At 45.3% G+C, this 25,844-nt stretch overlaps 1 protein-coding gene and 1 long non-coding RNA gene across 7 annotated transcripts in view; both read left to right on the forward strand.

Annotated features, from left to right (window-relative positions):
- The first annotated feature begins 5,371 nt into the window (after positions 1-5,371).
- On the forward strand, positions 5,372-13,770 carry LOC149328623 (uncharacterized). Its single transcript, XR_016285676.1, has 2 exons — positions 5,372-5,607; positions 13,465-13,770. It is a non-coding gene; the product is annotated as an uncharacterized LOC149328623 (long non-coding RNA).
- Positions 13,771-18,017: 4,247 nt separating this feature from the next.
- LOC149328624 (neprilysin-2-like) overlaps positions 18,018-25,844 on the forward strand; it is a 71,712-nt gene continuing 63,885 nt past the window's right edge. For 4 of the 6 annotated variants that reach the window (XR_016285404.1, XM_089558894.1, XM_089558898.1 and 1 more), the window contains exons 1-3: positions 18,018-18,120; positions 23,219-23,318; positions 25,314-25,436. Coding sequence is in view for 5 of the 6 variants with exons in the window: in XM_089558894.1 (XP_089415020.1) it covers positions 18,082-18,120; positions 23,219-23,318; positions 25,314-25,436 (262 nt within the window). In the remaining variant the exon portion in view is untranslated. Of the gene's footprint in view, positions 18,124-23,218; positions 23,319-25,313; positions 25,437-25,844 lie in introns of all 6 variants that reach the window. The other 2 variants (XM_089558897.1, XM_089558895.1) reach the window with 2 other exon arrangements.

Raw genomic sequence — 25,844 nt, forward strand, 5'->3', positions numbered from 1 at the left:
CCATCCATCCATCCATCCATCCATCCATCCATCCAGTGCTGCCGCCTGGGTAACTGCACGGAGCCTATAGGTGTGCGCTGAGGCTAGCAGTATCTAGACACAGCTGACGTCCAGCCAATATTCAGGCTTCGAGGCAGCTTGGAGAATGTGGCTGCGTCCTCGCTCGTCGGCTTCTACGGCTACGATGACACTGCGGGTGCTTCGAAGCGGAACTCCCTGTTGTAACAGCTCGGAAGGGCGGACAAAGTTGCAGGTTGGTTCCGGGTTGAGGGTATAGAAGATGTTGGCACAAACAACGTCCATAGCCTGGTAAAAGGGGTAGCCCAGCCAGTCCCCGGCATTGTGCTGCATTTCTGGTGCCGGAACACGCTCAAACGAGAAAGACTTTGTCAAATGCTGTCGCGGCGGCATGAGCTGAGTGCACGCTTGGACGCCCGGTAGGCCTTCCACCTCTTTGCGGACGGCATGAATGTGGAGTCGCTGCAGCGCGCGGCACCAGTTCATGAGGAGCTTGAAGAACGCGACGCTTACAGGTGTGGCTGCGACTTCGATGTACATTTCTTCCAAGCTCAGTTGCGACGACGCTGTTCCGACGCCCATCTGCCCAGCGGCTTTGTCCAGCCAAGATTCATAGAAGCGTTCCTCGTGGAGAGTCCATTCGAGCTTCCGCACCACTGCAAGGTTCAATGCGAGCAACTCAATCAACGGTACGGGCTCGACAACGCAGCCCACAATGCTCAATTCTAGGAGGTTGTTGCAGGTTTCGACGAAGCCAAGGATGGCTCTAGATGGAAGGACTAGGCAGTTGGTGAAGTGTAGTACTTGCACGTGGCGGGACAGACGATACCGAGGGAATTCGTCCAGGGTCCGCTTGTCCGTGTCAATGGCGAACGTCAATGTGCGGGCGTGTCTGGGCTGCAGGACTGCGCTCTTGAGGCTGGGAGCTGCTTGGGCAAAGGAAAGCAGGGAGGCTCCATCGAGGAAGCAGAATATGTCGTCCCATATCACTTCAGGCAAACACTGGATGCACGCCATGACACAAGGCAAGAGTGGTGTCCCGAGGAAGTTCTTGCCACCAGGGCCCTTCGCACGCACAAGGTGGATGAAATAGTTCGCAGCGACGACCGGCTTTCGTCTATGATATGGTTGGGAGAAAAATGTCAAACAGGAAGGAGTCCGCACATTCGAATGACAACTTGCACTCTCATCGAACGCTAATATTGCTGCGAAAAGAACGCGATGACTGCAGTGCAGGAGAGTGACTATCTGGGCTAGAAGTCTCAGGTTTTATAGCGTCCAAGCAGGTGGGAAGGATCCGATGAGAGAGGAGAGTGAGAAAGCACGTGGAGAGGAGGAACAAAGGGCTCATCCAGACAGGACTCGAGGAGGCAACCCTAAATTCCCCCAGAGACCCACTAGCCAGTGCCTCTACAGGTACCCGTGTCGTCGCAGTTGATCCCCGAAAGTGAAATCGCAGCTGACTGGAAGGTGCCTCCGCGAAATGGGGTTAACTGCGACGTCATGACAGTCTGTCTACGCCACGGTTTCGAGAACTTCCCTTGAGGAGTATTTGCAGCAATTTTTTTTTGTATGAGAAAGCTGGTTCTGGTAGTCACCTGCAGGCGTTAAGCCTTGCCCACTGAACTAAGCATCGATGTTTCAAAGACCGTGAGCTTGTTATGCGATCTTATCTTGGAACCAGCTTAGAGAAGCTTCCAACTAAACAGCAGCACATTTTAGCTCTTCAGCTAGTGCAATGAAAAAAGAAACATGGCCTCTTTCAATAGTAGATATTGTCCGGGTTCTACACATACACTCTAAGAACTGCTACTCCTTCATTAAGAGTAAAAGAGCCTCGCTACTCCTGCAGGTCTCAATCTACTCTCTCTACAAACGAGAAAGAGTGAAAGGTCCTGTTCACTCCTCTTGACAAAAGAGTAAAATGGCATTTCCACTCCTGCGTACTTCAAGGGAGTTCAGTGCTTGTTTTACTCCTCCGCCCTTACGGCCATACATTCGTAAGGGCGCGCTAGCTTCTCGGGGCCGGCCTGCCAGCCTGGATGCCGGCGTCAGAAAAATGCACTGGTATTGTTTGTTCACGACCAAAGCTCTGGGATAGAGTATCATTAGCCAATGTCGAGTTGTTGGTAGAAGCGATAACAGCCATACAAATTTCCTCCCATAGCCGCTTTGCTGCTGCTCTGGAGTTCGCCTGGCCTCTGCTATAGCTCCGCTCCTGAAGGGGTCGCGGAAACCGAGCATATATTTATTTCCCTATGACGCGGGGTTCAGAGTAAAACGGTGCCGAGGGTAGCACCTAAGTGCTGGCCAGTTTCGAAGCGCATTCAGCTACAGCATCTATGTGAAATCAGCTAGGTTTAGCGACGACAAGGGCAGCCAGCGAGCAGCGCACAGTTCGTCGCCCGCGGCGACCGCGGGCGGCGTCGTTGCCGAAAGCTCGGCTCGCTCAATGATTCGCTCCGTAGCTTGCGAATCGCGCACGCAAGGCTGGAAAATCGAGCAGCGACTGGCCTGCGATTGAGCGAGCCTTTATGCCCACGTTTGCAGCACAGGTGAACAAATTTAGCACACATGTATGCATGGAATATCGGCTGCGTTGCGGCGATTCTTAAGCTCGTCCTCGACGCCATCATCACCGTTCGGGTCGACCCGAGCATATCTTTATTTCACTACGAGACATAGTTCACAATAAAACGTACTTACAATGCAAAGAGTAGCACCTCAGCGCTAGCCAGTTTCGAAGCGCTCTCAGCTCTGGCATCGAAGTGAAACATCCTAGGCTTAGCTACGAATACGGCAGCCAGGGAGCAGGCCGAAGCTCGTCGCGCGGCGCGCTCGCGAGCAGCGTCATTGCTGAAAGCTCGGCTCGCTCACAGATTGGCTCAGAAACTTGCGAATTGTACTCGCAAGGCTGGTAAATCGAGCAGCTAGCGGCTGGCCTGCGACTGAGCGCACGTTCGCAGTACAGGTGAACAACAATTAGCGCACGAATGCTTGGGATACCGGCTGCGTTGCGGCCACGTTAAGGCGATTCTTAAGCTCGTCCTCGACGCCATCGTCACCGTACGTGACACACAGGCTGAGAACTTGAATTCGAGTACGTGCTAAAGTAAGCTGCTCGTATTTCTCGGAACAATCTGAACTCGAAAAGACAGTTGCTTCTGTCGGCTTCCATGCATGTGGGCTCTTGATAGTGAAAGTACACTCGAACAGGATGCGGCGAGTGCGGGCCGCTGTTGCATATAAGCTAAAGTGTGAAGCAAGTATCGTCGTAGTTCCGTAACGCAGTTGATATCAGAGTAATCCGCTTGTACGGGTCACATTTAAGCTCTGTTTCATGTCTCCGTCGAGCATGCCAGTGTCGCGTTGAGTAATGCATCGCAGCAGCTCTTTGTCCTACCGCTCGCGTCGAACATATCCTTGATATGGACCAGTTTGCGATACGGTGCGTTTCTTTGCGTTTTTTGTCGCATTTAAGGGATTTTCGCTGCCGTCAATCGAAATTGCATTCCGTCAACAGCGTCGTCTGCGCCGTCGTCTGCTAGGACACCCGGGGATGGGCTCACAGGATCGCAGCTTCTACAAACGACATGTCAGCAAAAGTATCTAAAAGCGCTTTGGTATTCGCATTTAATAAAGAAATAAAATGAAAAAATATAATTTGTTTTTGTTGCGAACACAATTCAAATATTAGTAATAAAAAAAGCGCATTTGTAGGTTTTTTCAACGAAGCAAAACTGCAGCCGTCGTCACGTTTTGTGTTATTTGGGTTTTCGTAGCATTGTTTGAGTGCTCGTGCGGTGGACGTGTATGAAGAACACAAGTGTGTTTTGGAAACCAACGACGAGAATTACGCCCTGTCAACACTGGTGATTTTGAACGGGTAAAGCCGTGAAGAAAGGTAGCGCTACGACTTCTTGTCATCTGGAGAGGCAACGAAGAAGAATGTGCGGTTTTGCTAAGCCTTGATGAGCCGTCTGAACGGTGAGTCCCGTGTACGTTTCTTTACTTCTGATCTCTATTCGCACGCGTTATTAGTGTGCGCCTATATAGGGATGGCAGTGCAGGCAGTCTGAGTGCGGTTGCCTCAGCTATAATGCGTTAAGGCCGATTCACACGACGGTCCGTTCGCCCGCGGCCCGCGCACTACGTATTCAGGCGCGCTGTCGGCCGCGGCCACCAGTTATCACAACAGAGTTATGCGGTCGCTTGCTAGCGCTGCGAAAAACAACAGACAATGTTTACTACATTCCAATAGCAAAGATTTGTGCTACGTAGGAGAGGATGATGAGCGTGCAGTGCCACGTTAGAGAGCGCTCTTGCTAGGCCAGCTGCGGACAGACAAGGGAACTGACAACGGTCGAGTTGCCTCGCGGCTGGTGACCGTCGGATTGATTTGTGCTACTTAGAAGATGACGATGAGCGGCAGTGCCGCGCGACAGAGCACTCGCGCTAGGCCAGCTGCTAACAGACAGTGCTCAGTGTGTGTACTCGTCGGATTAGTGCTTACGCCTTAATATTTGTCATACAATTTTTTCGGGGACAATGATCGCGTGTAAAAGGCTGGGGCATATCCCTTGCCTAGTCATTTGTAAATTTTTATCTGTGCTTCCCCATGGAACAGAATTTGACACAGTATTATGTCAAAGTTAGATCGTTCTTGCGTCTGCCCTGAGGTGTAGGTGTCGATGCTTCCTCGCCTTCAGATTTTGAGAACTGTTTCGGATGCAACTGCGCACTTATTTAGGATTTCAAGCTTTTTGCTATATCCCTCGTTTGTGCGGCCCGCTTTCAAGTCGTTCGCTATATCGGTGATGGTTTGTTATTGATTTTCACTTTCTCTTATTTATTCTTGGTTGACTGCCACCAGCTGTGCTGCCGGCGATTCTCCGCGCTCGGAACTATTCCCAGGCACGAGACCCTACCCACAGACCTCCCTGCACCACACTCACCAGTTTTCTTAGGTATTTTTTTCCCTTGCTCTTACTTGCATTGCCACTAGGCAGTTTTTATTTCTGTGCAGATTTGTTAAATGCAATACCAATTTTCGTTTCATGCTGTGATGTGAGATATCGTGCTTCTTGCTAATGAATGCATGCCTTTTCCATCCTCTCGTCATTTGTGCAAAGCAGACGGGTCTACTGGTCGCTACGTTCAATTTAAAAATACCTTCGGTGCTGCTCCAAAGCACCCTAGTAGTAATAATTAAATCCTGTGCATGCTATATTCGAATAGTTACGCTCTTTTCATCATGCATAAAAATAGTGGTATTCCAGCCTGCTCATCTTTCTATGCGGTTGTGACAGTCATGTAAATCTACTGAAAAAATGTATATCTGTGCATCACATACAATCTGTTCATTTCTTTTGTCATGGGCCATCTCATTGCTTTTTGTGTTCCTATGTGAATACCTTATTCTAATTTATGAAGCAGTAGACAATTTCTTCTCTTGTCATTCATGACATTGTTACGGCCACTGACAACAGTTGCTCTGACATATTTATTTGCAGTTGCCAGCTGCCAGTATCTACTGGGCCATTCGTGCTTCCAGCTTTTGGCTGTGCTATCTCTCCTCAGCTGTTTGTGGTAGGTATTGTTTTCCAGTGATGCATACCTTACCTGCCTATTTAGAAAAATTTCGTAGACATAGACTCACAGCCGGGTTTAGAAATGCATGCAGAGCTCTACGTGCACTTAGCAGCAGTACCTCCCTGTATAATCACATGAATCTGATCCTGAATTACATGAATGTAATTACACGATCTGTATGAAATAGTCGCTCATGAAGCTTTTGACTGCTGCTGTTAACATAATGGAATTTACACTGCTTCAGGTGGAGTGACTATTTCACACATGTTGCCTCTTATGCATATGTGCCCTCTGAAAGGGCGAACATATTCCTTTATCCCTTTAAAAAACATTGTGTTCTATCATGATGCTTTACCGGTATTTCCGGTGTATAGACCAAAATGCCACTCAGTATTGTAACATGAAGCGGGAACTCAGTTTGTCCAATGTTTTAGAGGTAACATGAAGCGGGAACTGAGTTTGTCCAGTGTTTTAGGGGTCCTAAAACATTGGACCAACACAGTTCCCACTCGAGTTATTGATCACTTCGCTCTCGCCCTACCATAAGCTTGCCGTCCAGGTTGGACAAATTGATAGAGCGACTGCTCCAGTGAAGTGGTGGTTCTGAGTTCGAACACCGGACCAGGACGAATCTTTCTTTAACTACGAAGTTTCTGTGAAATCTGTATTGCTTTCCTTTGTAGCCGTTTGGCTGTGCTCGAGTGGATGTCAATGAGTAATTACTCCTTATTACAGATCTTTTGTCAACGCCAAACTGATTCAGTAGCAACAAATAGTAGAAGGGTAAAAGCATGCTGCTCCCAAAAATTCGTTAAGCATGTTATAAAATGTATGCTGTATTGTTTTAACTGCTGCAAAGAAATAACGGTGATGTTAGATGCCCAGCCCCTATTAGGTAAACATAGCTCGCAACTAACACAGTGGATAGAAAAGAAATATGGACTTCAACCCTCACGACGACCCTCACCCCAGTAAAACAAAAAGTGCCAGTGTTGCCATACTTGAGAGCTTTGCTCTTTAAAATTGCAGTAGACTGCTACTCAAAGTTGACAAAAAAATGCGTCTCGTTTTCTGCATGTGCATTCCATAGTGCTGGTGCCTTTTTCACTGGCCATTGACATTCAGTCGCATGATGTGCAACCCGCTCCTCGAGTTGATTTTGTTTGTCTTGTGAACCTACCGTCAAAATCAGTGCAGGATAATGCTTCCCCAGTTGATCTGCAGTTAACCTTGTCCTTTGCCAGCTGCTGTCACCCTTTCTCCACAGAGAAGGGCGGTGGGAGTCCAAGCCAGGTGGAGTTGAAATATTTGACTAGTAGTGGACAGGGATCCTGCGGTTTGTTGAGGACACAGGCAAATTGGAGACTTATGGAAGAATTTTTTTACCAGCCAAAAAAGACGCATACACAAGAGAGAACCGCACAGGACTAGGGCTGGTAAAAGCCGTAGTCCTCTGTGGTGTTCTCTTGTGTATGCGTGTTCCTTGGCGGGTAAAAAAATTCCTCCGTAAGTCTCCAATTTGCCGGTGTCCTCCACAGATTGGTGGATCCCTGTCTGTTACTAGTCAAATTTCACTACTCCACCTGGATTGGACTCCCACTGCCCTTCTCAAACTTTTGAAATCCTGTTGCCCTAGCATATCATCAGCTGTCGGTTGTATTACTTTCGCTTCAGTGAAATTTGACGTGTAGCGGACAGGGATCCTAGAATTTGTGGAGTACACAGGCAAACTGGAGACTTATAGAAGAATTTTTTTACCAGCCAAGGAAGACACATACACAAGATTCGTTGTCTGTGTTTCACAACTGAAAGTTCTAAATACGTGCAAAAGTGTATCGTGCATTCGCACGTATTTTGAAAACTCAATTTTTGCAGCGTTAGGTTTTCGGAATTGGAGCTGTAGCATTGCTGCCAAAGAATCCCGCTCGTTAACAAAGCGCACACTTATTTGCTAGGTATATATTCCGTATACCGCAACCAGTACACGTCACTGTTTGGAAGGTTCTGTCGCGAAATTTCTGATTGTGCAAGGTAGCTTTTCTTTTAAATTCAAGCGCTCTCTATTTGCTTTTTCCTGTGCATATTCATCGGTCGTTTCAATTCGGAAGCATTGGTGCTGCAAGACGTGCATACGGAAGCTACATTTGTGCACAAAGCTCCTGAATTTTTGAAAGCGCAGCTCTGACAGTTCTCGTTGTCATAAATAAGTACAAAGCAGCCTAATCTTTTTGGACACACCATTTCATGCTCTTAGCTGTTTCTGAGAAACAGGCTGCCTTTTTTTCTGTTTTTGGTGTGAAACATTCCTAACAACTTCTTTCTTTCTCCATGCACAGATAGTCTATGCATACACGGGCAGCTTGATTGCAATATTTAGGGCAATATTTATAACAGGTGCAGTGAGCCTTGGTGCATGTGGACAGAAATTAAGCTAGGGTGGGGTGGGGTATTTTCGCACAGGGTAATGTTATGCGGAGGGTCTGGCGTATTGAAACCGAGTCTTTCTGAGCTCTTATTAGACGTCCCAGCACCAGTCCCAGTCCCAGCATTCGTATACATACAATTGTTGCATAGTATTTGTCTCCAATCGCTAAATAATTACAACCAGATTTCTTTTCTTCCCTGTTTCAATAGCATAGCAATTGCTATGACATCAATGTTCAGTATAGGTTATGGAAGGCACAAAAAAGCTACGATATCGCTACTTCATCGTTTTAATTAGTTACAATGCTAAAGCCAGCCTGCCTTAAGAGTCTGAATCACAATGAATGACGAAGCCGCAATTATATTGCAGTTTTCCTCATGCCTCCCCTGGCTTATACTGACCTTTGATGCCATTGCCATTGCTCAGTTTTTAAAGGTGAAGCAGGAGAGAGAAGATATTTAATTACAAATTATTTAGCAGTCATAGGCGAATACTGTGTGGTTATCCGTGCATAGTAATGCCTTATGCATCATTAAAAACAAAAAAAAAATGTGCAACTGAAATTTGCTCGGCTGCTGACCCAAAAGACGTGGGTTTGATCCCGGCCGCGGCGGCTGGAATTTCTTTGGAGGAGAAATTCTAGAGGCCCGTGTACTGTGCGATGTCAGTGCACGTTAAAGAACCCCAGGTGGTCGAAATTTCCGGAGCCCTTCACTACGGCGTCTCTCATAGCCTGGGTCGCTTTGGGATGTTAAACCCCATAAACCAACCCAAACCAAACTGAAATTTGTTGTCTGCCTCTTTGAGATGAAAAATTTTGAATTTTTCCTTCACTATTTTAGAGCATGAAATTCAGTTAATGGTATCTGAGAAACAGGAATTGCAACAGCCATTTATCTTCAGCAAGAAAACTGTCATTGGTTTAAGTGTTTTCCCGATTCAAGGTTACCCTGAATAACACCATCTGTCGGGCTAGTTGGTTGCGATCCATATGTATTAGCAGCGCGAACACAACACAGGAAGAAGGAGAAGAAGGTAAAGAGCGCTGAACTTCCAACTTTTATTTGAGCAAAAATTGAACCCGCACTTTTATACACATACCAGGTAAAATCCCACCAGGGGGGTAATCAAGGCGTGCTATCGAATTGGGACCAACACGATGTCCAGGGCATCAAAATGATATCTACTATCACACTATACAAAGACTTCCATGAAAAGCACGAATGACATGCGGAAAAAAAAAACAAGACAATGTAAAAAACAGGGTTGAGTGTGCGCAAATGGAAAAAATGGAAAAACAGGGTTGAGGGCGCGAATTTTGCTAAAAGAAGAAAAAAAACATGAGAAGGCGGGACACGGTAACAACGTAAGCGATGCGAAGGGATGAGCGCCAACAATTAACACGGCTAGAACTAAAATGCAGTGTGCCCCTAAAAGCCAGGTAAAATCAGGTAAAACCAGAGGGAAAGGTGATTTCTTTTTCAGATAATGAGATGGAAGGGGTGCTTACGCAACCTTCTTTGAGCCCTGAGATGTAGGTAGCTTCAATGATTTCGCATGTTAGTTGGTTTTTATGTTTCTTTAAGACGGTTGCTTTCTTAAAATGAGGAATGCACTTCTTTTGGCTGTCACATACGCTGCAATGGGCGGGCAGGTTCCTCAACGGCGCCCCAGTTAGATCGTTCCTATGTTCCATTAACCTTTCGTTTAAGCATCTTCCTGTTTGGCCTATGTACGCCTTACCGCAAGCTAAAGGTATAGAGTATACAACACCCTCCGCACAAGGCACAAAAGGATCTCGGTGCCTGGTTGTGCAGCTACTATTCTTTTTCTTTTTATTAACTTTGTTGCACAGGCTTGACAGGCGCAGAGGGGCTGAAAAGACTACGTCTACGCCTGCTTTTCTGCCAATTTTCTTCAGATTATGCGAGATTTGGTGCAGGTATGGCAGAACGGCGACCTTTTTGTTCCGCTGTCACGTATCATCCGGGGCTTCACATTCATGCTTCATACTTATCAGGACTTTTTTTGCAACAGACGAAAGGAGAGATTGCGGGTATCCTGATTGCGTCAGCCTCAGCACTTGGCTCGAAAAACTGTCCTGCAACCTGTGTTCACAAGATTTTGTGAGTGCGTTCTTAAAAGTTGACTTCACGATGTTCCTTTTTACAAGTTTTGAATGGGCTGAATCGTAGGGTAGGATGGGCTTATTGGCTCTTGGTTCAAATAACCAGCACACATGGTCCTCTCCGAAAAACAACTTTAACTCTAAAAACCGCATGGCGTTTTGTTCTGGGAATTCATGAGTAACTTCAAGAGGTGATATAGTATTAGAAAAAGTGTGGAGGACTTGAGTTGCTTCTGTTTTAAAGGCTTCAGTGTCGCAATCTAAGAGGACCAGGAAGTCATCGACGTACCGGAAAATTTTTAGAACGCTTGAAGACTCAAGCTTGTCCTTCAAGGATCTGTCATGCATAGCGAGGAAAAGGTCGCTCAAAATGAGGGCGATGCATGACCCTATACATATGCCTTGCTTTTGTATGAATCTCGAACCGTTCCACTCTGCCACTGTTGATTTTAGGTAAGCGCATAGCAATTCAATGAAGCCATCCGCAGAAACGCCACACTGCGGCCTTCCAAAATGAGTGTGGCGTTTCTGCGGATGGCTTCATTGAATTGCTATGCGCTTACCTAAAATCAACAGTGGCAGAGTGGAACGGTTCGAGATTCATACAAAAGTAAGGCATATGTATAGGGTCATGCATCGCCCCCATTTTGAGCGACCTTTTCCTCGCTATGCATGACAGATCCTTGAAGGACAAGCCTGGGTCTTCAAGCGTTCTAAAAATTTTCCGGTACGTCGATGACTTCCTGGTCCTCTTAGATTGCGACACTGAAGCCTTTAAAACAGAAGCAACTCAAGTCCTCCACACTTTTTCTAATACTATATCACCTCTTGAAGTTACTCATGAATTTCCAGAACAAAACGCCATGCGGTTTTTAGAGTTAAAGTTGTTTTTCGGAGAGGACCATGTGTGCTGGTTATTTGAACCAAGAGCCAATAAGCCCATCCTACCCTACGATTCAGCCCATTCAAAACTTGTAAAAAGGAACATCGTGAAGTCAACTTTTAAGAACGCACTCACAAAATCTTGTGAACACAGGTTGCAGGACAGTTTTTCGAGCCAAGTGCTGAGGCTGACGCAATCAGGATAACCGCAATCTCTCCTTTCGTCTGTTGCAAAAAAAGTCCTGATAAGTATGAAGCATGAATGTGAAGCCCCGGATGATACGTGACAGCGGAACAAAAAGGTCGCCGTTCTGCCATACCTGCACCAAATCTCGCATAATCTGAAGAAAATTGGCAGAAAAGCAGGCGTAGACGTAGTCTTTTCAGCCCCTCTGCGCCTGTCAAGCCTGTGCAACAAAGTTAATAAAAAGAAAAAGAATAGTAGCTGTACAACCGGGCACCGAGATCCTTTTGTGCCTTGTGCGGAGGGTGTTGTATACTCTATACCTTTAGCTTGCGGTAAGGCGTACATAGGCCAAACAGGAAGATGCTTAAACGAAAGGTTAATAGAACATAGGAACGATCTAACTGGGGCGCCGTTGAGGAACCTGCCCGCCCATTGCAGCGTATGTGACAGCCAAAAGAAGTGCATTCCTCATTTTAAGAGAGCAACCGTCTTAAAGAAACATAAAAACCAACTAACACGCGAAATCATTGAAGCTACCTACATCTCAGGGCTCAAAGAAGGTTGCGTAAGCACCCCTTCCATCTCATTATCTGAAAAAGAAATCACCTTTCCCTCTGGTTTTACCTGATTTTACCTGGCTTTTAGGGGCACACTGCATTTTAGTTCTAGCCGTGTTAATTGTTGGCGCTCATCCCTTCGCATCGCTTACGTTGTTACCGTGTCTCGCCTTCTCATGTTTTTTTTTTTCTTCTTTTAGCAAAATTCGCGCCCTCAACCCTGTTTTTACTTTTTTACCGTGTTCTTGCCTTCTCATGGTTTTAGCAAAATTCGCGCCCTCAACCCTGTTTTTCCATTTGCGCACACTCAACCCTGTTTTTACTTTTTTACCGTGTTCTTGCCTTCTCATGGTTCTAGCAAAATTCGCGCCCTCAACCCTGTTTTTCCATTTTTCCATTTGCGCACACTCAACCCTGTTCTTTACATTGTCTTGTTTTTTTTTTCCGCATGTCATTCGCGCTTTTCATGGAAGTCTTTGTATAGTGCGATAGTAGTTATCTTTTTGATGCCCTGGACATCGTGTTGGTCCGAATTCGATAGCACGCCTTGGTTACCCCCCTGGTGGGATTTTACCTGGTATGTGTATAAAAGTGCGGGTTCAATTTTTGCTCAAATAAAAGTTGGAAGTTCAGCGCTCTTTACCTTCTTCTCCTTCTTCCTGTGTGGTGTTCGCGCTGCTGATACATAAGGTTACCCTATATTTTAAACTGCACAATGTATTACGTGACAAGAAACCGTCAAGCACAATAGGTGTGGTTTTAGAAATGACTGGAAGTGATAAGGGAATACATTTACTTAGAGCAGGCAGTGACCGCTGATCCGGATCATGAAGGGTAATAACTAGAGGAATATGGATGGGGCGGAGTGCATATAGGCAGGTTCTCTCAGATCATGAATGGCAGTTTTCAATACCCCTCAAGAGAAAAGTATACAATAGCTGTATCCTACCGGTATTCACCTATGGGGCAGAAACGTGGAGGCTAACGAAGAGGGTTCAGCTTAAGTTAAGGACAACGCAACGAGCTATGGAAATAAAAATGATAGGTGTAACGTTAAGAGATCGGAAGCGGGCGGAGTGGGTGAGGGAACAAACGCGGGTTGAAGACATCCTAGTCGAAATCAGGAGAAAAAAGGGTGCTTGGGCAGGGCATGTAAGACGAAGGCAAGATAATCGCTGGTCCTTAAGGGTAACGGAGTGGATTCCAAGAGAAGGCAAACGTAGCAGGAAGCAGCAAAAAGTTCCATGGGCGGAGGTTTGCAGGAACACGGTGGACATAGCTGGCGAAGGACAGGGTTAATTGGAGAACATCGGAGAGGCCTTTGCCCTGCAGTGGGCGTAGTCAGGCTGATCATGATACTTGCAGAAGAGGTTGCTCATGTTAAAATTTTCATTTGGTAAATATGTGCTTGTTTTACATGCACACAGCTTTTGAAAGGACTAGCATAGTGATAATTGTATTGGGCTTCATAAAATTGTAGCTCTGAATGAAGGTTTGCAATGAAAGGTGTCTGCACTTGGTAACAATATAGGTACACACTAGTGGCGACATGACACACACGATCAGTACATTCTAGTTGTATTCTTTCTTTTTTTTCATGGGGTTATATGCAGGATAGTATGAAAAGGGCATTGGAATTGACTCTTACTTGCATTATTTTCATTCATGTTTGCAGGCACCCGGAGAAATGCACGCATAGCCAAAGCTCCTTCACTCAGCCGAGCAAGCTACGGCATCATCCAGCATCTTAGTTTCTTTTGAGCGCTTACAGCTCACTGCGGTGGATTTGGTAGATGGGTTTACTTTGCTTTTGGCAGTGTTCTTGGCATTTAATGTCAAGTACACCCCAAAAACAAAGCGGGCTTGTCTGCTGCTTGAGACACTAATGGGGCTTGATCCTAGCGAGTGCCTCCCGAGCGTGTTTTGGGCAGCCACAGCAATCACAGCAATGACTTGAGAAATAAAAGTTATCAGTGTTGTACATTTGTGTCATTATTTCTTGAACCATTGTTATTCCCAACGCAGACAGAGCACCATACTAATGTGCAAACTGTAGTGTAGCCATAAAGTAGTTGTATGAGCAAAAATTATAATCCCTTTTGCTCATTACTCTTTTGTAGATGTAGCGCAGGTGGATCCTGCAAAACATATGACCAACTTGCTCTGAAGAATATGTGAAATAAAAAAATTAGTAGGATACATTGAAAACACGTGAAACTCCTTTTGAAGGAGTAAAATAAGATCTGGGCTGATACTCCTTGAAGGAGTATAGTCACTCTAACAAACGGAGTCCTGGAACTCTACCTGAAAGAGTAGTAGGATGCTGTTTCAATGTGGTAGCTTTACTCCCTCGGAGGAGTGCCTGTACTCTATTGCAGGAGTAGTACAGTACTCCTTGAGTAGGTGTTGGATCACTCTTTGTCCAGAGGGAGTAATTTTATTCTGGAAAAAGGAGTGGAATATGGGACAAGCGAATACTCCTTCAAAGTGTGTTCTGGGCACTCCTCTGCACTCCTTTAGTTCTAAGAGTGTATGAAGAAGACAGAATGAAAGCATACCTTGTAATCCTTCTCTCATGCGGCTCAGACTTCACTGCACGAGGCGCACGTGGGTGCAGCTTTACTTTGCGGGGCGACCCCTCTCCCCTGCGGGGCAGTCGGAAGCGATAGGAAGGCATTCTCTGCGTGCAGAAGTAACAATACTGACAACCCATTTCAGGTGACTCACCTTACTGTCCCATGTGCAGGGACCTTCCTGCTTTTTCTTTCTTCTATTTCTCTCTCTCGCTCTCTGCCTAAGAAAACTAGGAACCACACCCGAATATCGGTGACTTGACATGTTCAGACAGAGATTATGTGCTCACTGGCTGCTTTTCTCCCAAGAAAGTGCGGAATAAAGGTGACCAAGAACCTACGCTTATGTACCAGCTCCTCAGTGCGTCTACAGCCCGCGCTTTTTTTTCCGAAGCTCAAGATTTCGGTGCCGAAGATTCAAGGCAGTATTTTAGGCACGAGAGATGCAGGGGCTATTAGGGGGTCATTCTTGGAAGAGCGGAAGTTGGGCTTCGGCCAGCCCGCTTTGAACATGTATGCTTGAAAATTTTCCGCTGAAAACTTGTATCGAGAGTGGTTTTTCTGTTTGTAGTTTTTGGGGTCTCTATAGGCGCCGGCTACCGCGCCCTCCGTCCTATCCCCCCATACACCTGATACATGGAATAAATTATGGGTACGATTTAAACCGCGAAGGTCAGGCTGATAGCCAGGGAATGGGTCATCATCAAGCAGGCAGAAAGAGGCCGTGCTAAAGGATGAACAAAAAAATCTCCATCTATTGCGCTTCTGCATTGAAAAAATGAAAATGGTTTATTTTTTTAGGAAAGCAAACTGTGCAGTAATTGTCTCACATGTCGGTGGCAAATTCCTGCTTGAACGTTCTGTATGTTCCCAGCACTGATTCCGTCCGTATCCCTGTTTCCCACACATTACTCTCCGTTTTTTTAACCTTTTTTTTCTTAATCGATAATTCTTGTTTTTCCCCTGCACTGCACATATTTCGTTCACAATTTTCTAATCCGCTTTCTCCGATGTATGTACAAGTAACTGCAAGATTTCCTAGTCCTTTGCTTTTCCCTCATTTCAAGGTGCGAACACGTAGTGACGCCCCCTAGCAGTCCACCAGAATAACCTGTTAGGCTTACTTCCGGGAACAGTTGAAAAAAAACGCCGGTTTTGCCCAGTGAGACCAGGCGTGCGTGACCAATCTATGGACATGCCTGTCGCGAAGTGCGTTGTCAGCACTGCACCTAATAAGCTTTCTTTCTTTCTTTCTTTCTTTCTTTCTTTCTTCCTTCCTTTCTTTCTTTCTTTCTTTCTTTCTTTCTTTCTTTCTTTCTTTCTTTCTTTCTTTCTTTCTTTCTTTCTTTCTTCCTTTCTTTCTTTCTTTCTTTCTTTCTCTCTTTCTTTCTCTTTTCTCTCTTTCTTTCGTTCTTTCTCTCTTTCTTTCTTTCTTCCTTTCTTTCCTTCGTTCTTTCTTCCTTTCTTTCCTTCTTTCTTTCTTTCTTTCTCTCTTTCTCTCTTTCCTTCTTTCTCTCTTTCCTTCTTTCTTCCTTTCTTTCTTCCTTCCTTCCTTCCTTCCTTTCTTTCTTTCTTTCTTTCTTTCTTTCTTTCTTTCTTTCTTTCTTTTATTTCTTGCTTAGTCGTTTGCATAAGAAGGAGCTGAGGCTAAAGGCAACGAACAAGTATTGGTACCCTAGTGATGGGACAGAAATCGCCAGGGAGCGTTACCTCAGCCTTCTTCGGAATAAAAACCGTGCGCTCGCTTTGGAGACAGGGAGGTACTCTCCCATTAGCATGGACAACGTGAGCAAAACCTTGAGTACCATACTCGAACTAATGGTAGGTCTGTTGACTGAAATCCATCAGGTCCCAGTGTTGATCACAAATGAGGAAAGGCTGCTCGTAGTTCTTGAGTGGAGATCGGACCGAAAGGCGAGAGGTCTTTCAGTGCTGAAGAGGAAACTGTTCTTTGTTGGTACCCAGAATCCTGCACAGGTGCCTCCACAATCTTTCGCCACTCCTCCAAAAAGGACCCGAGGTCTCCTACCTTAGCATCTATTGGGCCCTGGAGCATATCTTGAGCACATTGGCTCCTGTTCTTCTCGAACGTCTGCTGTACTTGAGCGTACTCCCACCCAGTATAACTCCCGCCTAGTATAAAGGCTAGTATAACTTTCACAACATTTCTTGGGCGTTTGCCTCGAGGAGAGTCTTATTTTCTTGGCTGAATACACGTTTTACACCCAACAATATTCAAGCCAAGCAAGAAACCTCGTCAGCATTCCTGCGCCTCTCCGTGGTGATGAATTGTAGCGCAGCTAGCTTTTCCTGTAGTTATATTAAGAAACTTTATGCGGCCGGCCATGCAAGCAGGAGCCGGCAGCTAGCGTCAAGCAAGCCGCGAAATACTCATACTGATTGCATAATAGACATAATAGTTATATTAATGGCATAAGCGCCGCTGGCCGCATGCTGTGAGGGAACACGAACATATTAGTTATTTTATAAAAAAACTGCGGTACTTTCTAACCAAATGCACAATTAAAACACTTTTAAAGGGAGTAATTAAAATTGTACTTAAGATAGTTATGAATTACAAACAAGTAATGAATTATTTTTCTCTTATTTGTGTTTATGCGCACACTTAATTTTGGCGCTTCAGTTCCGCAGCCTTACTCATGTCTCTGGCGCTTGGTTCTAGACCGCGTTCAAGCTCCGCCTTCGCGACCTATGTAAATTGACCCTGTGAAGAGCATGATAGTCCCGTAGTTTTTTGCAACGAGTCGTGCAGATCGCCTGAAGCTCGAAAGTTTTCTGGCTGAGGCATACTCGGCTATGGTCGCACTGCGGGCACGCAGTGAGGATCAACAGTAATTCATACCAGAATAGACACTGGGGGATGTGTCGTACAAACCGAACCAGTGTATGTATAGAGCATTAGGGAGAAGCTGTGAAAGAAATAAAGCGATAACATAAGAAGGTGGGCTAGCTGGTACGTATTGATGGCTAACGAGCACAAAAAAGACGAAGGGAAGAGGACAACAACACGACACAAGCGCTTCTCGTAACGTTTATTGGGAAGAAACAGCAGTTGTTGAGAGCTTGCGCCATGTCACGGTCTTCTTCTCTTCGACTTCGTCTGTTTCTGCGCTCATTAACCACGGATGCATAAATAAACCGAACTTTTCAAGGAGCTGCTGCGTCGTAGACAAAGTGCGCGCGCCTTTGGCGTATATATGTTCTCATGGATGCGGCTGAGCACAAGCGTTTTATGTAGAACCCAAAATGAACTGGGAAAATGATTGCTAAACCGAGTCTTAAAAGCACCGATCCCATGGTTTTATACAAGCCTGCACACTGCTCCACATGGCAAATGCGCTGCTGCCTTTACCACACATATGCGGCAGCTCGTACTACCAGCGTGCACAACATGCTTTCGAGTTTACAAAAGTACGTTGCGCGTCGGACAGCATTTGCAAAAGGAGGGGGGACCCCTTCCAAGCTGCGCGATATCACTTTGAGCAGTGAGTAAACATTGCTTTGTGGAATACACCAAAGCGAGCGTCGACACGGCCCACTTGATAGATGACGCATTGTCTAATCAAGTGCGAAGTTTTCCTCCCCTGCTGGCTCGCTGCGCCGTGACGGCAACGAATGCGGATGCTTTCCAAGAAGCGCCATCTGCACAGCGGTCGGAAAGGTCCTCCACGCGTACACACGATGCTCGAAGCGCAACCATGTGCGCAGCGAAGACCGGCAACAGCGTCTGGCGAACAACGGTGAGTGGCCGAGCCACATAAGCCTATTCCATGCACAAGCTTTGTTTTGAGAGGCAAAACTCAACTAACCGCTCTTCTATTGTCGGCAGGCACGACGTAAACACTGTGGGGCTCTGTTTTTTCGCTCGAAAGGGAGGACAGTTGGACGAGGTGGTTTTTGCTCGTATTGAGGAGTGTGATTTAAGCCGAACGTTATAGAGCATACCGGATGAAAAGATACATCGGCACCTTTATTGTATCAGTCGTTCTCTGGTAACATGTCATACCCTTCAGCGTACTTGTTTTCGAAATTGGGCTGCACGCGCAACCAACGCTGCTGGAGCTGCGCAAGCATCGGTATTCGAAGCCCAAAAGACTTATTTCCGCCCAGTCTTCTATACGCACAGGCATTGGCGCCAATTAACTAATCTGTGCTAATTAGCAGACCCGTTTTTTTGTTGCTAGAACAAGACTGTGTATATTTGCGCGATCGACTTCGTTGAATGGCAGTGGGGGGGGGGGGGGGGGGGGGGTTGTGCTACAGAATAAAAAGAACAGTAATTAAGCTTCCTGTTTTATTACCTAAGTGATAGTAGCTGCAGACACAACTCCATTTGATTCTTCGTGCTCAAAAGCAACAAGCTGTTCTGTATACGTGCCGGCTATAGGCCATGCTGAGATGCAGCGTGGCAATAATACATTTCCTGAGAAGGCATACAATTCGTGCAGGTGCTGACTCACTTGGTATTTAAAAAGGAAGGTTATGGGCGCTTAAGAATACCGCATTTAAGACGAAATGCTGAATATAAGCAAAATGTGCCAAAGAGAAATAACACAAAGAAGTGTTTGGAGCTCGTAGCTGATGAACAGAAAGTTATTAAGATTTAATTCTAATGCAAAGTGATAACACCGATAACCTTGTAAGATTTCCCAAGCCGTTTTGTTGGCACACAGAAACAGAACACTTATGGAACAGATTTCATTGTACTAAAGAGGTGACGATGTGCTCTTAAATGCGCATTGAAAGAGCGGGCCGTCTGGCCGATTTCACTAACGATCGCGAGGTCTTGTAGAACGCCCTCGACAAGCTCGACATAGAGCTCGTAATATATGGAATTTGCGGCACTACTACGGTGGAAAGCATTCGTCTGTTTCATAATAAAGTGTTTGTGTCCGTTGCTCACGAAAACAAGCACGTGCTTCTGCAGTCTGTTTTGCGTGTGTTTGCTGCGCATTTTTGCCGGCGCGGTAGCTCAGTTGTTATAGTGCTCGGCTGCTGACCCGAAAGACGCTGGTTCGATCCCCTGCGCGGCGGTCGAATTTCAATGGAGGCAAAATTCTAGAGGTCCGTGTGTTGTGCGATGTCAGTGCACGTTAAAGAACTCCAGGGGGCCGAGATTTCCGCAGCCCTTCACGACGGCGTCCCTCATAGCCTGAGTCGCTTTGGGATGCTAAACCCCATAAACCAAACCTTGTTTTGCGTTTGATTCTTGCACATCGTCTGTATATTAAAAATGGCAGAACCTGCCTCCCCCCGCCCCCGCCTCCCCTTAGGTAGGCGCCGAGTGTTCAATCTGCTGGGGGGGGGTTAGCACCCTCTCTCTTTTTATTCATCCCCCCCTCCTCCGGGCATGCTCTATGACTAGAGATATTTATTTATACATTTTACTATCAGGATACAGAGTACATTACAGAGCGGAACGGCAATTCACAGCAATGTAGAAGATAAAAAAAAAGTTAAGGGGGGTCAAGTACTGATCCTTGAGGAATCCCATAACCAAATGGTAGAGTGAAAAAATCAGCGTCATTAATGCTGAAAAATTCAATTTGAAAAGAAAGAAGTCCACGGATCCAGTTAAGAAATGCGGGGTCAATGTTCAGCACACTTATTTTATGTAATAGCCGTGAGTTAAATTTATCGACTGATTTAGCGAAGTAAAGAAATATGCAGTCAGATAAAAAAGTGGAGTCCAAATGGAAGTGCAAGTCGTTAGTGAAGGAAAGTGTTTGAATGTCACAAGAAAAAAAACTTTCGGAAGCCATTCTGCGTTAGAGAGAATAAATTATTATCCTCCAGAAAATTAACAAGATGTGGAAATATATGTACCTTTAGTTTGCGTGGTATTGATCTCAAATATATGGGTGATATCTTGGATGGATTCTATTTATCTCCGGGTATGTGTACTGGAATGATCACAGCATACTTGCAGTCTTCAGTACACGTTGATGATATGATTGTAAGAATTTGCATTTCATGATGGTAGAACTATACTCTTGACCATTCAGTATAAATTTGCCATGTACACCACGAATTCCGCTAGACGATGTTAGTTTCAAATCGATAATCGGTATGATACCTTGCAAGTCGAACATGGTGAGATACATCTCGAAATTATCGCACAGTTGGAGATCGGGACGTTGGATAACATTGGATCAAGGAGGAAACGACTATCGAAGGCATCATTTAGTATAGCAGCACAGAGGTGGTCTGGTGCACGTTCCCCAGTGGGTGCAATAACAACACTTTATTGCTGTTTCCAGGATTTATTATGCTCCAAAAGCGTTTTGGATCACCCTCAGTCTTCAGAATGTACAGGAGGGTTAATTTAAAGAAGGGGGCGTTTAGGACACTTCAGCGCTCGTTAATATGCCGAAGCAGCTTCTTGTATGCTGCCCAAAGGGCAGGAATGTGCCTGTCCGTAGCAGAAGATATGGTGTCACCTGACCCCGTCGCTCAGTCTCTGGGGGGGGGGGGGGGGGGGCGGGGGGGCGCTGACTGCCCACCGCAGTCAGCGCCTACGCCCCCCCCCCCCTCTTTCTTTATGATACGGGGCAAAATAACTGAAAATTAGGTTTTGGCTACCTTTCGAATTTTCAAAAACAAAAATTGACGAAAATTGTTGTAGCCAGTCTTGAAACATTATCTTCAAATCACGAGTTTTGAGTTATCGATCGTCAGAACCATCGCACAATTTTTTGAACACTGACGACATTCGGTTGGCAGGCGCAGGTGCAAGAAAGCATTTTCGCTTTTCTGAATGTCAGCATGAACATGAAGTCGTCGCGCATGTTCTCACATGTGGATGCCGAATGCGAGACGCTTAATAAGTGCACGTCTCACATGAACAAAAAAAAACTTTATTTGAGATTAACGGCTGTTATTTGGGTGAAGAAAATCGCAAATTTCTCAGCGCAAATTTTTCTCGCAAATTTCACACGCGGAAGGAATAAACAACGATGGGAAAATTGTAGATGCCTCATCGCCTGTAAATGTGTTCAGTTTCGCGCCAATATGAATCCCGTAACTACGAATGGGACAGTCTCCTCAATAAGTATGTCAGGGGCTACAAGCAGGTTGCAGAATTTGAAAAGCGGCCTGCACCGTCATTATTCCTGACGCCATATTATTATACAATAAGGCAGCATTAAGAGTCTGCATGTTTTTCTGATATACCTGTAATAACCTGGTTTGAAAGGCCACGTGGAGACGAAGCATGGTGCCCACTGTGGTGCATTGAAGTCAGGCGCAAGTCATTTGCGAGCAGTGATTGGAATAAAGTAGACGCCAGATGTGCAGTTCTTGCGGTGCATAGCGGTGCAAGCCATAGCAGAGACTACTTTATTCCTAACTATTCAGCGGCTTAGTTGGGAAGTTGGATGCGCAAACGACTTGATTTACCGGATACGTCTGGTTATCCTGAAAAACATGAATATATCTATGTGCTTTCCTTAGAAGCGGTCACACAGGCCCTCTCTGTGCTCAGCACCGGAGGAAGCGTATTAAAGAAGAACCTCAAGAAGGGCTGCTTTTTTGTTATTTGTGTTTGACATATCAGAATTAAGGGGTTCAGTTCAAGATATATGAATTTTTCATTTACGAGATAAATTGACAAATGACCGGCAACAATTGTTTTTGGATTGAAATATACTTGCTACTTTATTCCTTCAAGGTTTTTCGGTATGCAGAACGCCGCACTGAAAGAGTTTCAGGCATTTCATTAGCGCTACGGTTTTTAAGTTTCTCAAGATGCTGCGAGAACTGACGTTATGTGAAGTGCGGGACATATAGAGGCAAAGTATTTATGCGAAGCTTTGCAAGTGTAGCTTTTTTCTCTCCTGGGTCAACAGTAACATATCATTAAACAAGAAAATATTTTTGGAAAAGTTAGCAAAAAGCCATTAGTTTCAAAACGTTCCGCTTCCACATCTCATACTAGCAAGGTTGAGTCCTTTAATATCCTCTATCACCTCAACATAGGTATTGGTTTTAGCCGCAGATTGAGGAGAACTACAGGAGTTATTTTACTAGCGATATTTGTTTAAGAAAAAAATGCCAGGCGCTTTAGCATTGTTAAGCGCAAAAAGCGACGTTTTTTGCAGGTGGACACCACCCCCGCCTACCTGAAAGCGCGATTCAGATCTCCACTGACCCAGGGGGGCCAGTTATGCCCATTGTCAGTGCAAGTTTACCCAACGTATACACCAGCGGCCTATGCTCCACAGCGGCGCTTCTGCAGCAATGTTGCCAACGCGTATTGCTCTAGTGCCCTGTTTCTGCCAGTTTCTGCCACAACGTTGTCCATGGCCACGAATGCGGCTCACATCTTTCTGTCACCGCCGTAACTTCGCCCGAAGTGGGAATACTCGTTTGATGGCAGTATTAGTTGACGAAGAAGATGATGTGGAATGCACAGCACGATAGTATGAGACCAACGTACCAACCAATGTTGCAATTTAACAGGAAGTGTGTTGGACTGCCACAATAACCTAGTGCTATGCCAGCGAAGCTGATCTGTTGGCTCAGCCGCCGGTTCGAATGCCAGTCGAGGATATTTGTTTCTTTCACTTGGTACAAGGAGAGTAACATCGCAATGCCACAGACATCACAAGATCTTCGCAAGCGCAAAAACATCCCAAGATCTTGTTCTGGGATTACGCATCGGAATAGTGGTTTCGCATCACTTAGCAAACGGCATTCATTTCACACATTTTTAAATACGTCAAAGCATCTTTCTGGGTAGACAAAATGGAGAAATGAACATAAAATTACATTACACTATGTTCACAGCTTATCTTTGCTGATAGTAATTAAATGTATTCTCTGCACATGCCTGGCACGCCTGGACAGAAGACCGGCTTTCTTCTTTACGCCTTTGCTTTACTGTGGGTGTTGTGGATACTATTCGGCTACCGGAACGATCTGCTTCCGCAGCATGGTACGTAGTCACTGCAATTTGCTAATTTAAAATGAGACGCTTTTTCGTAACGAGGATACAGCGGTTATTGTTGGCGTGTTGAATGTCCACGAAATTGCGTTCAATCAAAGAATCGAAAGCAAATCAATCAATCAATCAATCAATCAATCAGGTTTCTGGGTACTGAGTTGGTCACCTTTATATAACATAACCGCAGCGCGAATATCTCATACACATAAGGAAGAAATTGTCGATGTCTCTGGGCGTTTCATCCCTATGTGTTCTTGGTTTAATCCCAGAAACCGATGAAAAACGGCGCGAGGGCTAAACTTTCACGAAGCCACACTGGTATAGAGAACAGAAGTACTACTGCTTCAGTACTCAGCACCCCAATAATTTCAACAGCATTTAGCGTTTAGTGATTGCCTCTAGAGCGCATCCCAGCATTGATAATTGATCGTTATAGAAAGGATGACAACAGCCTGGACCGCAAGTATTAAGAGTACCTCACACCACGTACCTGTTCACTGAAAGTCCTTACCTTATACTCCAAACGCTTAGCTGAGCGTCCTTCGATTCCACTAGCAGGACGGAGTTATGCTCATACTTCTGTGCATTTTACGACCGAGTGCACTGAAACTGCATTCTAGAGGTGCCCTACCCTAGCGCGAAAAAAAAATTATAGAGGGAGCGGAGGATGAGCGCGATTTTTTATATCATGTTCCCATACACACCCAATTAAAACTTGGCGCCAAGCCTGGTCGCTTTCACGCAGGGGTCATTCCTGTTTTGTGCTGAATTTTGAGCACTGCGCTCTAATTTAAGGAAGTCTGTAACACCACGTATTGATGCAGTACTCAGCCATACCTTCCAGACCAGTAAGGTTAAAAATTACGTGAAATATCAACGGTTATAAATCAAAGCTTGCTCAAAACTTAATTTGGAGCTCTTTGATATGCTGGATTGTTCGTTCCCTACCACCTTCAGCGGGTAGCACTACCAGTCGTGCTGCTTCAGTTCGGAACGTTTTCTGACCTGTTGTCTGGCTGAGACGGGCAGCATTCAACTGTGTGTTGGTGTAATCACTGCTCTAGTTTGACGTTGTATTAGCAGTAAACAACAGGTTGGCCAAATGTTTTAGGGGAATCCCCCAAGGTGGAGTAGATTTGTAATAAGGGAGTAATTACTCATTTGCATCCACCTGAGCGCAGCCATACGGCTACAAAGGAAAGCTATACAAAGGAAAGCAAAGGAAAAATTTGTCCTGGTCCCGGGTTCGAACCCCGGACCAGGACGAATTTTTCCTTCGCTTTCCTTTGTATAGCTTTCCTTTGTAGCCGTATGGCTGCGCTCAGGTGGATGTCAATGAGTAATTACTCCCTTATTAGTAAACAACAGGTGAAATAAGAAAACTGGGAAGAAATGTTAATTTCTTTTCTGCTTGACAAACTTAGCATAGTTATGAATTATATTTAGTCGTATACTGTGATAGTATCTGCTTTTATTTCTGGGAGCTCGGAATACTCCATGGAGTCAGTGTGCACCGAAAAACATAACTGGCTATCCGATGTTCTTACAAAACTACTTAAGCATTACTGATGCACCAGGATGTTGTTCGAAAAACAACCATCAGCAGGGGTGTCATTGATGTCAGCACCTCTCGCCGATCATCACTCGAGCTCAGTACATTGACTGTGCGTTTCGAGCGAACCTATTTCATATCTTCGACATCATGAAGCGAGGTGCTGTGTTTTGGGACTGAATAGAAGTGTGGCATAACTAAAGGTAATATTTTATATTGTCTACTGAATCAGAAAAACCTATACGTGCTCTGAAATGAAAGCGAGCCGATAACTGGATGACTAGATTCTGTCTTACATGCACTCATTTAAAACGGGAAAAGACAATGCTGCAATTTCATTCCACGCCTATGTTGGCTTTTCACCCATCCGTGGCTAAAGGATGCACAGAGCGCAGTGAATAATTATAGCGGCGTATCTATTTCACGAACGGCAGCACATCGAAAGCCACCTGATGTGCTTCCACCCATGGAAACAACGACTCCAAGTTTACCACAACGTGGAGAGAACGCCACCTCACCTTCAAAAAAAGCAATCGTGACAGCCCCTACTACAAGGCGTAAGTATGACCATGAATGAGAGTATGCGCACAGCATGAGGCAAAAATAGGTGTCCACTGGGAAAGAACATTTTCTACTCTATATTCGAAGGAACGCGCTTTGTTTTCCTGCATTACGTATCCTTTTTTCTTCATGAATTAGGCTTATCGAATGCAGCATTCTACATTCGCTACGTCTCGTCATAAGTTCGAAGGGAACCAGACCGGTTAATAAGAATAATGTATTGCTTGTTAACAAAATGTGTTCGTTATCTTCTAAATTACCTTTATCAGCCACATCTTCCATGACCGCGGTGGCAAAATTTTGATGTGCAAGATTTATTCGGCAAGGCTTTCTTGCCCACCTTCACTTCGATTTCAACACGTACTACGTGCACGAAGTACTCCTGATGTGATGCCAGCAAAAAC

The sequence above is a fragment of the Amblyomma mixtum genome, chromosome 9, assembly GCF_055824585.1.
Source record: "Amblyomma mixtum isolate Tamu chromosome 9, ASM5582458v1, whole genome shotgun sequence".
In the NCBI taxonomy this organism is placed as follows: Eukaryota; Metazoa; Arthropoda; class Arachnida; order Ixodida; family Ixodidae; genus Amblyomma; species Amblyomma mixtum.